Source organism: Panthera tigris, chromosome F2 (assembly GCF_018350195.1).
Source record: "Panthera tigris isolate Pti1 chromosome F2, P.tigris_Pti1_mat1.1, whole genome shotgun sequence".
NCBI lineage: Eukaryota > Metazoa > Chordata > Mammalia > Carnivora > Felidae > Panthera > Panthera tigris.
In genome coordinates, this window is record NC_056676.1 from 53,988,631 (window position 1) to 54,006,210 (window position 17,580).

Genomic DNA, 17,580 nt, shown 5'->3' on the forward strand with positions numbered 1-17,580 from the left:
TGTATTTAAGAATTTGTAAAAGCAAGTGGTTGAGAAAACTACTAAAATTAGTCAGCCTGGACCCATTTCCCAGCAATACCACTTGCCAGGTCTGCAGCCATAGTATTTCATCTCTGTACTTCAGGAAAACTAGAATGCTAATAGTGTCTATGTCAGAGTTATTGTAAGAATTAAATGAGTTAGTATGTGTAGGCACTCAGAGTGAAACTGGCTCAAAGTAAGTGCTGTATAAATGTTAGAGATTATTACAAAGGCATAAAAATTGTGTTCAGGTGCACATAACATATTAAAATGCTTTGTAGAACCTTCTTTTCTAAAGAAATCTGTGTATCATCTGAATCCAAGAGAATTTGGGAGAGGCCATCCTAAATCCCTTTCCTATATCGCCTAAGGGATCTTACGCTCTTGGTATACCCTTAGCTCAAGCATCATTAATCCTCACCTCCCCATGGCTTCCTTTGCCCACAGTTCCTTCTCTGAGTCTTTTGTACTTTGGCTTTCTCCAACCACTCACTGTCTTGAAAAATAACTTTATTCTCTTATCTTTTCTAGCTGCTTCCATTTTGCTTAAAAAAATGATTAATTTGCTTAAATATTATGCCCATTTTTTTCATTGCATTGTTGTTATCCTTTTTTTCCCCTTAAGCCCTTACAGTCTAGTTTTGATCTTCACAAAAACTTTCCCAGTGACTTTCTGACTATCAGTATCTGTCACTTCCTGCACATCACCACGTTCTTTGGGTCCTGCCCTTGAAATGTCTCTTCCATCAGCTTTCCCTGCCCTTAGTTTAATTTAGACTCTGTCCCTCACACCTGGAATATTAGATCACCTTCCGATGTGGGCTCCACTCCTCTATTTTCCTCCCCTCACTAATTCGTTCTGCATTAATTTATTAAATCAATCAAACACTGTTCCTGAGTTGTGACAGGCACTGTACTAAGCGCTCAGCACACAAAATGACTTAACCTCTGGGTGCCTTACCTGCAGGAGCAGCCAGGTGGTGGAAAGGACGAAGAAGCAGATAGGAGAGCCACAGCAGACATGATGGGCCGGCAGTGTGGCAATAGTGGGCACTGACAGGGCATGAGGTAGAGTGTGTTGGGAATCCAGAAGAAGGGCTGGGAAAGTTGAGAGAGGTGTCTTTTTACCCAGTTTGCATGTGACGTTGTCATTTGAACTAGTATTTAAAAGAGGAAAAAGATTTGCCAAGGGAGAGATGAGTCAAAAGGGAAGGTCAGGAAGACACAGAAATAACTCCCCTAACCTTACCTCTGTTGAAAACACCAGTCACACACTTCAGTAGATAATACACAATCAGGCACGGGCACACACGTCTCTGTAAAGTCAGGGGTACTTTCTACTTGGCATCCTTCGCTCTGTGCCTAGAAAACCAGCTAGACACTCAATAAATGTTTGCTGAATGACTGAATACATGAGTGAGTATATTATAGAATCGAGAGGTCCTTTCGCTGTGGCTGGAATTGGAGGTGTTTTGAAGAAGTGGTAGAAATAAGACTTCATATACTTCCCCTCAGTCTTGTCTTTCCCCTACTCAGAAACTTCCAATGGCTTATCAACCTCAGCACTGTTGACACTTTGGGCCTGACAAGTCTTTCTTGTGTGGGGTAGCCCCTTGTGTTATAGGATGTTTAGAAATATCCATAGCCACTCCCCACTAGATGCTAGTCGGACCCCCATTTGTGACAGCCGAAAATGTGTCCAGGCATTGCCAAATGTCTCATGGGCAGATATAATCATTCGCAGTGGAGGACCACTGAGTGTGATCTTCAAAGTTTTAAGTGAATGGCTTATTTGAATACTTTATAGGAATTAGTCCAGTTCTCTCTAAACAACTGCAGCACTGGGAACATATTTATTTAATTGAAATGCATTTATAAAATTTGCTCACTCTAAGAAAGAGTTAAACACCATTTTCGAATTCCTCTTCAGAATATTGTAAGACATTTAAAAATTTCCTAGTTTATAGATGGAGTGTTCAGAGAGCATAAAACAAATGCACTGAAACAAGATTATGTTGATTTAGATTAATCTGGAAGGGTTTTTGTTGAAATTTTTACAGACACGGTCAACGAGAGAATGAAAAACGCACCATTGCATCCGTATCTGCTGATGGCACAAACGTAGTGCTCACTGACCCGCTGAATTACACACACTTAGGAATCACTGTCACACTCCCTGATGGAACTCTGTTTGAAGCAAGAGCGGAAGTTGGAATTCTCACAAGGAATATTTTAATAAGAGGATCTGATACTATGGAGTGGAATCACAAAATTCCAGCATGTCCTGATGGATTTGACACTGGTAATTTTAGCAACCTGAGTGTGTCAGCTTGTAAATTGTTTCCAGACATTGTAAAAGTGCTCCCTGGGAGAAAAATCACCCCCAGTTAAAAACTGCTATTGAAAGAGCATACTAGGTTATGCTCTAGTACTAAATAAACCTCAAATGGCATTTCTCTTTAAAATGAGAAAGGTTTATTTCTCACTCATGTGCACGTGTCCAATATGCTCATTGTTATGATTCTAGGATATAGGCTGATGGAGACTCCACCTCAACATAGGCCTCTGTGATCTCGGGGACAGGGCAATGGGATGGCCAGGGAGTCAAGCAATAGCAGTTAATCACTTTGGTCCTGAAGAGACGTGTCTCTTCCACTCAAGTGTCATTAGACAAGAAATGATTCCACAGCTTACCTCAGTTCTTATATGTGTGCCTGTGTGTGTATGCGTGTATATATAGATAGAGAGATAATAGATAGATGCTTTTATGTAATAAAAATACCATTACAATATGATGTATAGTTAAATATTAAGAAATATGGTTTAAAGATAGACTTTTCTTCAGTGGGTTATATTAGAAAAGGTTCTCTGGATTCAGTGTCACATAACCTACATTCTGATTCCAGTTCATGAAACCTAATATCATCCTGTTTAAAATAAGAATGTTTCCTGTTCTGCCTACTTACTGTAGTTATAGGAATTAAGTGGCAATATGCATATTCTAGTGCTATACAAATATAGGATTTGCATTATGTTAATCTCCAAATATTGGGGCAAAGCTTCAGAGATAGTAAGAAAAAAATGTCTTTATTAGTGTTAATTTAACCAGTCAAATATTTATTTAGTATCTTTGAAAAATGCTGAAATATGTACCTTAGGGAATGCAAAGGTGAACGAGATAAGGTACTTACCTTTCTTACTCTCTAGAGGAGGAAATGATGTGAATGCAAATAATATCCCAGGATGAGATTAAAATTATGTATGAATAAAAAGGTATAATTAGGTATGGGGGATCTATATAATTAGAGGATTTTGCCATGGTTTTTCTTTATGATATCTTAAAAAATATTTTTCAAGGTGAATTTGCTACACAGACATGCTTCCAGGGAAAGTTTGGAGAAGAGATAGGAAGTGACCAGTTTGGAGGCTGCATTATGTTTCATGCTCCTGTCCCTGGTGCTAGCATGGTAACTGGAAGAATAGAATATGTAGAGGTAAGACGCATTATTAGTAAATCACAGTGGTTTGCCAAAAGTTATCCATGGCAGTGACTAAGCACTGAACTCCTGCTGTTGACCAGATGCTGCTTATGATCTGGTAGAGGAGACAGAGAAGTAAACAGACAATTTTGATATACCCAATTATTCACCCATTTAAATCATGCCAAAATTTTGTTTATTTTTCTCACACCCCACATAAAATTCATCAGCAAGTTCTACCCACACAGCCTACAAAATATAATGACCTGCATCCACTCTCCCTCCACTACTGCCACCCAGTCCCTCACCCAAGCCGTCGCCTCTCACCTGGACTACTATGATTCCCTCCTAACTAATCACCATGCTTCCACCCTTTCTCCAATAGAATCTCCATGCCACAGCCAAATAAACTTTTTAAAGTATAAATCAGATCTTGCTGCACCCTGTTCCAATGGCTTTATATTACACCTAAAACAAAAAGCCCAAGTCCTTCCCATAGGACCCACACGATCTGTCCCCCAGCTCGCCTCTGACTTTCTCTCCTGTGACTCTACCCTGGCTCATGCCATACTAGCTGCATGGGCCTCCTTGTCAAGCACATTTCTGTCTCAGGTTCTTTGCATTTGCTCTTCTTTTTGCTTGGAATGCTCCTCCAGCAAATGCTTGTATGGCTCACATTCATTTCGGTCAGGTGTCTTTCTCAAATGTCCTCCCTTAAGAGAGGCCTTTCCTTACTGTCTTTATTTGAAATAACTGCCCAAACCTGTTTTCCTTCATTTACTCATAGCTCCTGACATATATATATCTATTTTCAATCTCTCTCCCTAGAACATAAACTCAGTTAGTTCAGAGATTTTGTCTTTCTGGTTTTCTACTGATTGTCCTGTAGCTGAAACTGTGCTTGGCATACAGCAGGTTCTCAACTGATTGTTAATGTAACCAATATGTGAAAAAATGAATACGCAAGTTATCCCCAGGAGATTAGGAGCCCCTCTGTAACTTACTCATATTCATTCTATATAATCAAAATTTAGCACAGTTTTTATCAGATGTTCAGTAAAAGGGAGGAGGATAGGAAGGATGAAATGATGAAAGGAAGGAAGGGAGGGAGGGAGGGTGTGTGTGAGAGAGAGAGGAATAGTAAAATCCATAAATCTATTAAACTGGAGACACCCAGACTGCAAACAACGTATTGAGGGTGGTAGAGGCAACACCTGTATCTCCCTCTTTCTAGGATATGTTACACATATGTGACATCTGAGATATGGACTAAATAAGGTCAGGGTCAATCTGTGTATTGATTGTTAGTAATAGTTTTTTATTTTTAGATGAAAAATGAAAATAAATAGATGCCCTAATATTTTTTCTAACATTATGGGATCATATTACACCTGCACACTTGCACACACACTCCCACACACTGGTATCCTCTGTATTAAATTAATGGATTATAGACCTACTGAAAGAAAGCACAGCACAGTGGTTAATAAAAGCACCAACCTAGAATCAGACCACCTTTAATGGAGTTTAAATGGAGTTTTATGACCATGAAAAAGATTCTTAGCCATCGTAAACTTCATCTGTAAAGTGAAGTTGGTGACAAATGGCTACCTTGTAGGACTGTGGTAAAGATTGATCATGCATATAGGACACAGCACAATATCTGGCAATCGGTAAACATTCAAGAAATATTTGTTATTATTATATAAGAATCAGAGTGAAGGAGAAAAATAAGTCTTTGAAAGGTTTTATATTGCCAAACATGGAAGTTTAGTAATAGATTGAGGTGAAAAACAAGATTCAAAGATGGCTTTTGTTCATTCATTCATTTGGTAACAAGTATGGGCTGTTATATATTGAATAAAACAATGTGGATTGAAGGTCAAATAACAGATTTGAAGGATAAACATGAATAATATGGCAGATATAAATGTATCGATAATAATTAATGTAAAATTAGAGATTGTTATGAAACAAGAAAATATAAGCCAGGCAAATTATGAGTCTTTGTGTATCACTAAATAGCTATGATTTCTGGGCTTGACAGATATTCCATGCTGGCCAGGCTTTCCGCTTGGGGCGATATCCAATTCATTGGCACCTGCTCGGAGATTTGCAATTTACATCTTATGTAAGAGGCTGTGCAATTCACCAGGCCTATAACAGAGCGGTTACTATCCATAACACACATCACCTGCTGGTTGAGTGGAATATTATATATGATATCAAGGGAGGAGCATTTTTTATAGAAGATGGTATTGAACATGGCAATATTTTGCAATATAACTTGGCAGTCTTTGTGCAGCAAAGTACTAGTCTTTTGAATGATGATGTGACCCCAGCTGCATTTTGGGTAACCAACCCAAACAACACCATACGACACAATGCAGCTGCTGGAGGCACTCACTTTGGCTTTTGGTACCGAATGAACAACCATCCTGATGGGCCATCCTATGACCGAAACATTTGCCAAAAAAGAGTTCCTCTTGGAGAATTCTTTAACAACACTGTTCATTCTCAAGGCTGGTTTGGACTATGGATATTTGAAGAATATTTCCCCATGCAAACAGGATCTTGTACTTCTACAGTGCCAGTGCCTGCGATATTTAATTCACTTACTACTTGGAACTGTGAAAAAGGAGCTGAATGGGTCAATGGAGGAGCCCTTCAGTTCCATAACTTTGTGATGGTAAATAATTATGAGGCTGGAATCGAGACCAAGAGGATTCTGGCTCCATATGTTGGGGGATGGGGTGAAACCAATGGAGCAGTGATTAAAAATGCAAAAATAGTTGGGCATCTTGATGAGCTGGAAATGGGGTCTGCATTTTGCACAAGGAAAGGCCTGGTTCTCCCATTTAGTGAAGGCTTGACTGTATCTTCTGTACACTTTATGAACTTTGACCGTCCCAACTGTGCAGCTTTGGGAGTGACATCCATCACTGGAGTTTGTAATGAAAAATGTGGAGGTTGGAGTGCAAAATTTGTTGACATCCAGTATTTTCACACACCAAACAAGGCTGGCTTTCGATGGGAACATGAAGTGGTACTGATTGATGTTGATGGTTCACTTACAGGTAATGTTATATTCTAATTTCTGATAATATACATTGGAAATATGTTTATGTTTACACAGAGAGTTGAACTGTCAAAGCAGACTCACATGAGTCACAGATCTTACCCAGCATCAAACTTTGGCAATGATTTAAAGATATAGGTCAGCACTAGGCACAGATGAGACACTCTTTTTGTGGAAGAAGCCCAAATTGTCAGGTGTAGCCTTTAAAAATATCCTTTATCCTTTTTTTTTCCTCTTGCATTTGCACTTTGGTTTGGATTAACAGCAAATTTTGAGGAATATTTATGGGAACTTTGACCACAAAGGGAAATTTTTTGCTTATTCATTTTATATTCAGTTAATTATACAGATAAGAAACTGTTTACATGATTACCCAAATTCTCTAAGGTAATCATGCCCCATCAATGTATATATTCCAGGTTTATTTACATAAGCAATGTAAGCAAACTAGAAATATCCTGCTAAAATACTGTAAAAGAAAGGAATAAGTTACAGGGCTACTGTTAACTCTTTCCTCTTTTTTTTTTTTATTTTTTAACGTTTATTTATTTTTGAGAGAGAGAGACAGAGTGCGAACAGGGGAGGGGCAGAGAGAGAGGGAGACACAGAATTTGAAGCAGGCTCCAGGCTCTAAGCTGTCAGCACAGAGCAGGATGTGGGGCTCAAACTCAAAAACCATAAGATCGTGACCTGAGCCAAAGTCAGACACTTAACTGACTGAACCACCCAGGCGCCCCAGTCCTTTTCTTACCACTCTAAATTCTGAATTTGAAATTAGTTCAAAGAATATGTTAACTGTAGTACAAAATTCAACATAGAGCATGCCACATTTTCTGTAACTATTCATAATTTCTACAGTTTAGTATCTGTACACATTTTAATGATATATTTGTCTAAATAAGATCACAAGGATTATGTGTGGGATTCTGCATAATTCTTTAAGAGATCATTGACAAGTAAATCTACAGATATTAACAATTTACTTTTGAAAGACTTTGTAAGATGGAAAAAGATTCATCTCAGTATTCAAATAGACTTAGTTCTCAACTATAGTTGTTGACTTTTGACTGTTGTTCTAAATGTGGCTTTTAGAGGGAGAACATTTGGGTGATTCTCATTTATAAAAATTTGTATAACCTTTATTAGTTTATCGAATTCATTCAGCTTGGGTATTTAATGGTAGTTGGCAGTCCATTGGTTAAGAGTACAGGCTCTATGGTCAGACTGCCTGGATTTGAATCCTTCTGTGTATCCTTGAGTAAGTTACTTATCCTATTTCCCATCCTTATTTGGCTCTCATGGATTCTTCAGATCCTGTGTTTCATCTACATCTACAATAATCTCCCTAACCAAAGAATCCACTGCAAAGCTTCCATATGAGGTCCTATTCCCCCATGCCAAAAAAATAAATTACCAGGACTTTTAGATTTTGTTACTGGTACTATGGGTCACAGTAGCTATATGTTGTAGACAGTTTGGGGTTTTGTTGGTTTTTTTAGTTTTCTAACATGATACAGGAAACATGCTGTTTATGTCCATCTCCTAGGTCACAGAGGACACACTGTCATTCCATACAGCTCATTGCTGGACCCTTCCCACTGCACACAAGAAGCCGAGTGGAGCATCGGGTTCCCTGGGGCTGTCTGTGACGCCTCAGTCAGCTTCCACCGTTTGGCATTCAACAAGCCTTCTCCAGTATCTCTGCTTGAAAAGGATGTGGTTCTCTCAGACTCTTTTGGTAAGTGAAATACAATAGTTTAAACTAGTAACTTAAATATTTTTCTATTTTCATCATCATCTTTTTGAGTTGTCACTCACTATTTGGAACATGGAAAAATTATAATATTTTTATTAGTCATTATCAGGCAGGAAACAAAAAACCACCCAAAATGGGCATGTGAGGATATGGAATAAATGCATGGACCAGCATGATGTTCTGCTGCTCAAGGAACCTCCAGATAATATTACTACAGAGAGTAGGAAAGTTGACATAGTCCTTGGAGCAAGACGGTAAAAATACACTGTTGTCCCTGCTAGTGAAGGCAGAGCCTTTTGATTATATTTGTTGATTGAAATGGGTTGGAGGGGCATTTGCTAGGTCAATAGCTGTACACCCAGGTGCCAGGGATTATTGGTTCACCGATTTGTTTTAGTAATGATATCATACCTGGAATATCAGATGAGCTTGACATCATTACCTGACTAGGTTGAATTAATTTGCTGTCATTATTCATGATCCCTCTGGCATTTGCACCAGCCAAACAAGTTAAATGAGAATGTGCCCTTTGGTCGAAAGATGCAGGAGCCCACCGAGAACCCCTTACTTCCTCACAGGGAGAGAGTCAGGGGACTAATGAGCTCATTACACGTTCCTCTCTGCCTCTCTTCTTCCTCTGCTCCCCACTGTCCAAACTCATGAAGAATAGTGGACAGTAGATCTGCAGGGGAAACAGTAAGTACGAAGCAATTCTTTTATAATTTATTACGATGTTATCAGCTATTATATTTAACTTTTAAAACATTCCTACTAGAGTTTCTTCCTCCTATGAATTGAAAAGGTCATACAGCAACTCTCTGGGTAATGGTTATACCCACTATCTCAGTGGCTTAAAGACATGAACCCAGCAGCCATTCCTTTTCTTGTGATTACCAGATGTCTGGGATGGAGCAACATCACTTAAACTTTTAGAGACTGTGGTACAATAAACAATATTTTAAGCAAAGTATCTATGAATGTTTTCTTCTGATTAAAAACTGAGAAGCTAAAACAAAAAGGAACCAAACACCAAAAGCAAATGAAGCTATTTTGTCTGATGAGATAACACATTAATATTTCCCATTATTATGTTATCAAATAGTTACTTATGATAAAAGTTTTAATCATATCTTCAAATACTTTATGACTGAACATTGGCTTTTTATAAAACGTGGTCTAAGATAATTTTCCAGAGGACTCAGAGATGTACAAACCACCCTGAGGAAATTATTTTAAATATACAGCATAATAAAAAATATATATGCCTTTAACAATTTTTCAGTAGTAATATTTAAACATTTTGAGTCTGTAGTTTAGGGTTTGTTTTTTGTCATTGTTGGTTTTTTGGTCGTGGTGGTGGCGGTAGCGATGATTTTAGAAGTTTTTATTTGTGTTATTATTCATTTTTTAAAAGTTTATTTATTTTGAGAGAGGAAGAGAGTGGGGGAGGGGCAGAGAAGGAGAGAGAGGCTCCCAAGCAGGTTCCATGCTGTGAGCATGGAGCCCAACTTGGGCTCAAATCCACAAACAGTGAGATCATGACCTGAGCCGAAACCAAGAGCAGGACGCTTAACCAACAGAACCACCCAGGTGCCCTGTTTGTTTTTATTTTTGATTTAAGAAGTCTAATATTTCTGAATTTATGAGACTATAGCTTTCTTGTGAAGTCTCTCTGTGCCTTTTTGTCTGATCCTTTCAGGAATAAAGATTTTTATTTAATTACTAAACTGAACACCTTGGTGGCAAGATCTATAAATTTATCTTTCTGTCACCCACATAGCTCAACACAAGACATTGCGATAGTGGAGACTCAGTAAGCATTGAATTACAATGGAATTAGTTGTAGTACCCAGACCAAATTACAGAGTAGAGAAAACATCATGCCAGGTATTTTCCTTTATAATGTGACATAAAAAATAAATCAATTTTCATAGTCAAGCAAATTTGACTATTTTTATTTTATCTCCATTAAATCCAGATAAAATTACTTAGTACTAAGAATTAAAAACAAAAAAAAGATCACTTGTTCTCATTTTATATATATACTAAACGAATCAAAAGTTCAACAAATATACTAGAAAAGTGGGAAATAAGATTTGATATAACTTTACATATATCTTTAGATATCTTTATCAAAGGGTCTTATACATGGTGATGTGTGTATCTTTATGTATATATGTATGAATATACATATCTTTATGAATTCATATGTAAAGTTAGACCAGATGGCAAATTAATTTTTGACACTGTTAGTGATACTATAGACCAGATGGCAAATTAATCTGAGACACTTACTTTTAATGATACTATTTTTTTAAATATCAATTTCAAATTTCAGTCCAAGATGCTTAAAATCAACATGCTGAAAATGAATGCATCTGAAAAAAAATTAAGAAAACAAAAATAACTATTAAAAATGATAATTAGTTTTATTTACAAAACAATCATGAAGGAAGTTCAGCTTAAAGTATAATTCCATGCATCAGAAAAACTTTGGTGGAGGTTGGTTCTGCCAAACATAGAGCAAATTCTAGGGGTTGTGGATGATTTTCATGAACTCTTATCTAAGTCAGCTATTGCTTCCTGACAGACTGTCCCCAAACTTAATAGCTTAAATCTACAATCATTTGTTTTCACTCTCGTGTCTGAGGACTGGGGGTTGGGTGGTCTTGGCTGTGCTCGGCTAGGATGCTTTGCCTGAAGGTGAGGAACCAGTGGGCTCTGCTCCTCCCCAACAGTTGAATTCAGGTTGTTCCATGTGTGTTTATTCCAGAGCACATGCTGAAAGGAGAGCCAGCTCCCTGGGGCAGGATCTCTGCATTGCAACCAGAGGCTCAAGATGGCAAGGCTCACTCAGCTAGCACTTTTCAAATGGTTATGAGTGTCTGGTCCCCCAACATCAATAGGCCTGAGGAGTCTACACTGCACTTAAGGAAGAGAGAGGAATAAATACTCACTGAATAAAATTGAAATCATCATAGTTCTTCTCATACATTGGAGGTCATTTGGAACTGTATGTTTTCAGGGTCTCTGCTCATGACCTTTTTAAATGCAGTGCTAATTAACAAGCTTAAGAATTAATGAATTTGTTCCTCCTTAATATTGGAACTTTTTTGCCTCATTCTCCAAAGAAAAAGGATGAGAGTTTATTTTATAGTCTTTCTTGTAGCTTCCTCTTCCTAAATTTATAAGGGAAGAGTTTGCAAATTTAGCATAAAGTTCAATCAGAGATGACAAGAGAGAGGGAAGGGAATGGAAAAAATAGAATGTAAGCAATTAATCATAGATCTCTTCTTTACATTGTAAGAATTCTTTTCAAATCTTTAGCTGAAGTTGTCAGGCACTCTCTCATGAACAAGAATTACCAAATTAAATATTTTTTTCTCATAACAGGTAGTTTAGGTCCCAAGTTTGTTGTTCACAAAATTTAGGGTATCATGGCCACTGTTCATGGTAAGTCTGGTGGCAACCTAGATCCTTAAGAGCTTTAAATCAAATCTTTCCATTAGTACTTGTTACTCAGATTTTGTTAACTCAACAAATACAGGAAATCTAATAAAGAATTAGAACTTATATTGACATGCCCTGCAAATGAAGCATCCTGAAGAATTAAGTTCTTAAAAGAATAGCAACACAGTACATATTTTTAAAAAATTTTTATGTATTTATTTATTTTGAGAGAGAGAGAGAATGCACGCACAGCGCAGGCACAGAGAGAGAGGGAAAGAGAGAATCCCAAGTAGGCTCCACGCTGTAAGCACAGAGCCTGGCACAGGGCTCAATCCCACGAACCATGAGATCATGACCTGAACCAAAATCTAGAGTCAGACATTTAACCAACTGAGCCACCTAGGGACTCCTCAAAAGAATTATATTTTAGACCAATAATACTTAAAGAACTGTGTTAATATATTTAAACACTTTTGCCATAGTGGTCATAATCATCATCATGTTTGAATTTTATCTTTCCCTAAGGAATAATGATGTCATCTCAGTTCAGAATTCTAAGTGAGAAAGCATTTTGTATTTTAGTTAAGTGGAATATTAAACATTGGGGCCTTCAGTTAACAAAGACATTTAGAATATAAGTAATGAAATGCTATGTTGACTTCTTCAGAGACTTCCGTTGACTTGTCTAATATTTGACATTTGCACTTCTTGGTAAAAATAGGAATTTTCTAGAGATAGAGATCACTATTATTTGTTTGTTTTGCATTCTGCTATAGGCACAAGCATTGTTCCATTTCAGAAGAAACGACTGACTCATATGTCTGGATGGATGGCTCTGATTCCAAATGCAAAGCACATTAACTGGTATTTTAAAGATGTAGGTCACATAACCAACATATCCTATACATCAACATTCTATGGATTTAAGGTAAAGAGCTATAAAATTCATCTTCTAATAATTATGATTGCATATAACACGAATGCAGCATGGAAGGTGCTTGCCTCACATGCTGACCTGCACACACTTCATGACCCACCCTGAATCTAAGCAGCCAAAAAAAAGGAACCTTGTGTAGGAATCGAAGTCAACAATCTCTGCCATATTCCCATAATACTAAGCTGGTGTCCTTTTATTATCACCGTAATAATAACTAGCATTTATTGAGTGCTTATGATGTTCCAGGTACCAGTCAAAGGCTTTATAATTTGTATTATTAAAAATTTTTTTAATGTTTATTTATTTTTGAGAGAAGAGAGAGACAGAGCACGAGTGGGGGAGGGACAGAGAGAGAGGGAGACACAGAATCCAAAGCAGGCTCCAGGCCCTGAGCTATCAGCATAGAGCCTGACACCAGGCTCCAATCCATGAACTGCGAGATCATGACCTGAGCTGAAGGTGAACACTTAACCGACTGAGCCATCCAGGTGCTCCTATAATTTGTATTTTCATGTATCAAACACAAAAAACAACAGGCCAAGTCCTCTATGCCTACCACCTAGATCTATCTGAATCTAACATTCTGTGTATATTTACTTTTGATTTTTTTTAAAAAAAATAAATATTTTTAGATAAAATGGAAGTCCCCTGTTTGGCTTACCCTAATCTTATTCCCCCACTTTCCACCTCTGGTGGTAAACAGTATCCTGAATTGGGATTCATATTCTTCTACTTATACTACAGACGTGTAGCCAAAAACAATACCTATCATTGTTTTAAATGTTTCAAACATTATAGAAATAAAATATTCTCTAGATATGTGTGTATGTGTATGCATATACAGAGAGAGAGAGAGAGAAAGAGAGAGAGAGAGAGAGAGAGAGAGAGAGAAAGACTTTTGTTGCCTTAGGATATAGTTAGCATTATTTCCATAAATGTGTAAATGTTACTAAACAAAATATGAATGCAAAATGACAAACTAAAACCACAACTTAGGTCTTAATATAAGCTGTATCTATATGTCATCAAAATTAATGTATATTATGTAGGATATTACCATATAAAAGAAATTATATTTGGGGGAAAACTTTTATAGGAAGAAGACTATGTAATCATATCTCATAACTTCACTCAAAATCCTGATATGTTTAATGTTCTTGATATGAGGAATGGCTCTTCAAATCCGTTGAGTTGGAATACTAGCAAGAATGGAGACTGGCACCTTGAAGCAAACACAAGTACTCTGTATTACTTGGGTATGTGTTCATTGGGCAGAAGTGATTCTTTTATCTAATGCTTTGTCTAAAGGAAGAGAAAAATAGCTTAATGAGCAAATATGCCATACAGTGTCCTGCATATAGCAGGAATCAAGAAATGTTTGCTGAGTGAAAGGATTAGAGACTGAATTTATGTTGAAAAGGGCCTTGACAAAATGAACAAATCAGGAGACTATAGATGCTGGAGAGGATGTGCAGAAACAGGAACCCTCTTGCACTGTTGGTGGGAATGCAAATTGGTGCAGCCACTCTGGAAAACAGTGTGGAGGTTCCTCAAAAAATTAAAATAGACCTACCCTATGACCCAGCAATAGCACTGCTAGGAATTTACCCAAGGGATACAGGAGTACTGATGCATAGGGGCACTTGTACCCCAATGTTTATAGCAGCACTCTCAACAATAGCCAAATTATGGAAAGAGCCTAAATGTCCATCAACTGATGAATGGATAAAGAAATTGTGGTTTATATACACAATGGAATACTACGTGGCAATGAGAAAGAATGAAATATGGCCTTTTGTAGCAACGTGGATGGAACTGGAGAGTGTGATGCTAAGTGAAATAAGCCATACAGAGAAAGACAGATACCATATGGTTTCACTCTTATGTGGATCCTGAGAAACTTAACAGAAACCCATGGGGGAGGGGAAGGAAAAAAAAAAAAAAAAAAGAGAGGTTAGAGTGGAAGAGAGCCAAAGCATAAGAGACTCTTAAAAACTGAGAACAAACTGAGGGTTGATGGGGGGTGGGAGGGAGGGGAGGGTGGGTGATGGGTATTGAGGAGGGCACCTTTTGGGATGAGCACTGGGTGTTGTATGGAAACCAATTTGACAATAAACTTCATATATTGAAAAAGAAAAGAAAAGAAAAGAAAAGAGCCTTGAGTTGAATTAAGAACTTACATTTTATTTTTTACAAGAATTTTTTAACGATTTTATTTATGTATGTATGTATGTATGTATGTATGTATTTATTTATTTATTTATTTAAGAAAGTGAGCTGGTGGGGGGAGGGGCAGAGGGGGAAAGAGAGAGAGAGAGAGGGAGGGAGAATCTCAGGCAGACTTCATGCTCAGTGCAGAGTCTTACACTGGGCTCAATTCCACAACCCTGAGATCATGACCTGAGCTGAAATTAAGAGTTAGACGCTGATGGGGCGCCTGGGTGGCGCAGTCGGTTAAGTGTCCGACTTCAGCCAGGTCACGATCTCGCGGTCCGTGAGTTCGAGCCCCGCGTCAGGCTCTGGGCTGATGGCTCGGAGCCTGGAGCCTGTTTCCGATTCTGTGTCCCCCTCTGTCTCTGCCCCTCCCCAGTTCATGCTCTGTCTCTCTCTGTCCCAAAAAAAAAAAAAAAAAAAAACGTTGAAAAAAAAAAAGAGTTAGAAGCTGAGCTGGCTTAGCCACCCGGGTGTCCCAGAACTTACATTTTATGTTTGAGATAACACCAACACTGTTACACATGGCCCTGACATTTATTTCACAAAATTAGAGGAAATGAGTACAAAGGAAGCTGTCAAATATTTCGTTTCCATTTTTATTATTTTATTATTTGGGGCAATTATAAATATTTAAGAATACATTTTGAGTTCCAGAATACTTGTTTTGTCAAGACAGTTTGCTTCTCAATAAGACATGTGCATTTCATCAGAATTTTTCCATATGTATTGCATACGTTTGAGCTCTACCAAGCTACTATCTAAAGAATATTTTCAAGTTGCCATGGCTTTGTCTACATTCAAGTTCTTTAGTCATCTTATGAATTTACTGTTTTTAAATTTTTTTTAAATGTTTATTTATTTTTGAGAGAGAGCACAAATGGGAGGAGGAGCAGAGAGAGAGGGAGACAGATGATCTGAAGCAGGCTCCACACTGACAGCAGACAGCCTGATGTGGGGCTCAAACTCATGAACCCTGAGATCAGGAACTGAGCTGAAGCCAGACACTTAACCACTAGAGCCACCCAGGTGCCCTGATCATCATACTAATTTAAAATACTTTCCTTCACCTCCAGTGTCAGGAAGAAATGAACTTCAGCAGAGCCAGCCCATTTCTGGGACCCTGGATCCTGATGTGAAAGATGTTATTATTAATTTCCAAGCTTACTGCTGCATTCTCCAGGATTGCTTTCCTGTACATCCCCCATCAAGAAAACCAAATCCCAGGAAGCGACCAGCCACATATAAGTATACAGGCCTTTTGTTTGTTAATACCTTTGATAGCACTTGATGGTTTTCACACCCCACTCTTGGTTGAGAAAATAATGCCCTGGACCTGCACAATGCCTTGTAAGTCACCAGGCATGTCCACACTCATTACTTCACTTGGGCCTTATAACCACCCTGATGAGAAAATGGAAACGTCTCACAAAAATTATGTGTGAATGTTACTGGTAATCTCAAACTTGCAGAATGTTAGATATGGATTGCTAGGCCAACTCACTTATTATATATGTGAGAAAGCGGGCACCAATGACCTTTAGTGAATTATGCGACTTCACAAAACTTTTGATGACACTTTCAGAATAGCACCAGAAACTAAGTCTCCTCATTAATCCAATGCTTTCTTAGCAGGTCATGTCTTCTTTGTCTAGAATAACTATCATGGCCAAATCTTGTAATACAACTTATTTTAGTTCAAATGTTTGATTCCCTAATGTATGTTAATTCTCCTAGTTAAAAATGATTTTTCTGTCTTTGAAACTTACATAGACCTTTACCTTTATGTCTCATGTGAAATGTCATCTCTACCTTGTATTATAGCAATTACCATACATCATGGAACTAGTATGTGATGACTGTACTAGCCTTTAAGACCCTTAAAGGTATGATCCTGATTTTATGTTATTTTTGTCCTTTATGGACAAGTAATCATAAAAATAATGTTAGTGATGATAAAAGCTAACATTTAGTGGGCACTTAAGAGCCTACTACTATGCATCAAGTATGCCTCAATATTTCTTATTAGGTGAATTACATTTCAAAATAGAGACATACTACAGTAGCTACTATACAAAAAGAATAATTGAATTTGTTTATATATTAACCCAATCATTAAAAAAAATGTGCTGAGCACCTGCTATGCCCCAGACACTGTGCTGAGCATTGGGGAGTCCATTGTAAACAACAAAGATGTGGTCCCTGCCCTCATTGCACTCACATTCTATCCAAAGAGATAGATGCCAACAAAAGAAAGCAAAGAAACAAAAAAGTAAAGAGAAAATAAAGCACATGAGTGTAAGTTGTAATAAAGGTTATAAGGGCAATGGTTAGGGGCTGGGACAGAGAGCAACATGGCAGGGACCTCCTTTGGGTGGAATGGTTAGAAAGGATGGGAAATTCCAGCTGAGAGCCAAAGGGTGAGGAAGAGAAGACCATGGGAAGGGTGGGAGTGGAGTGTTCTAAGCCAAGGAAGCATCTTGGCCCTGAAGTGGGAAAGAGTGTGGTATATCTAGAAACAGAGAGAAAATCAGCATGGCTGGACCCTGGTGAGCAGAGGAGAGTAGCCTGGAAATATTGTTGGAAACAGGTAGACATCAGACCATTCAGCTCAGGCAGGCAGTTAGTATTAAGAAGTAGAAGCTTT

General features: G+C 37.9%; 1 protein-coding gene across 1 annotated transcript in view; it reads left to right on the top strand.

Annotated features, from left to right (window-relative positions):
* Positions 1-17,580, top strand: part of PKHD1L1 (PKHD1 like 1) — a 158,151-nt gene that overhangs the window by 83,821 nt on the left and 56,750 nt on the right. The window contains exons 47-53 of the mRNA XM_042973164.1: positions 2,082-2,323; positions 3,379-3,515; positions 5,548-6,577; positions 8,126-8,317; positions 12,562-12,713; positions 13,819-13,978; positions 16,010-16,181. Of these exons, the coding sequence (XP_042829098.1) occupies positions 2,082-2,323; positions 3,379-3,515; positions 5,548-6,577; positions 8,126-8,317; positions 12,562-12,713; positions 13,819-13,978; positions 16,010-16,181 (2,085 nt within the window). The remainder of the gene's footprint in view (positions 1-2,081; positions 2,324-3,378; positions 3,516-5,547; positions 6,578-8,125; positions 8,318-12,561; positions 12,714-13,818; positions 13,979-16,009; positions 16,182-17,580) is intronic.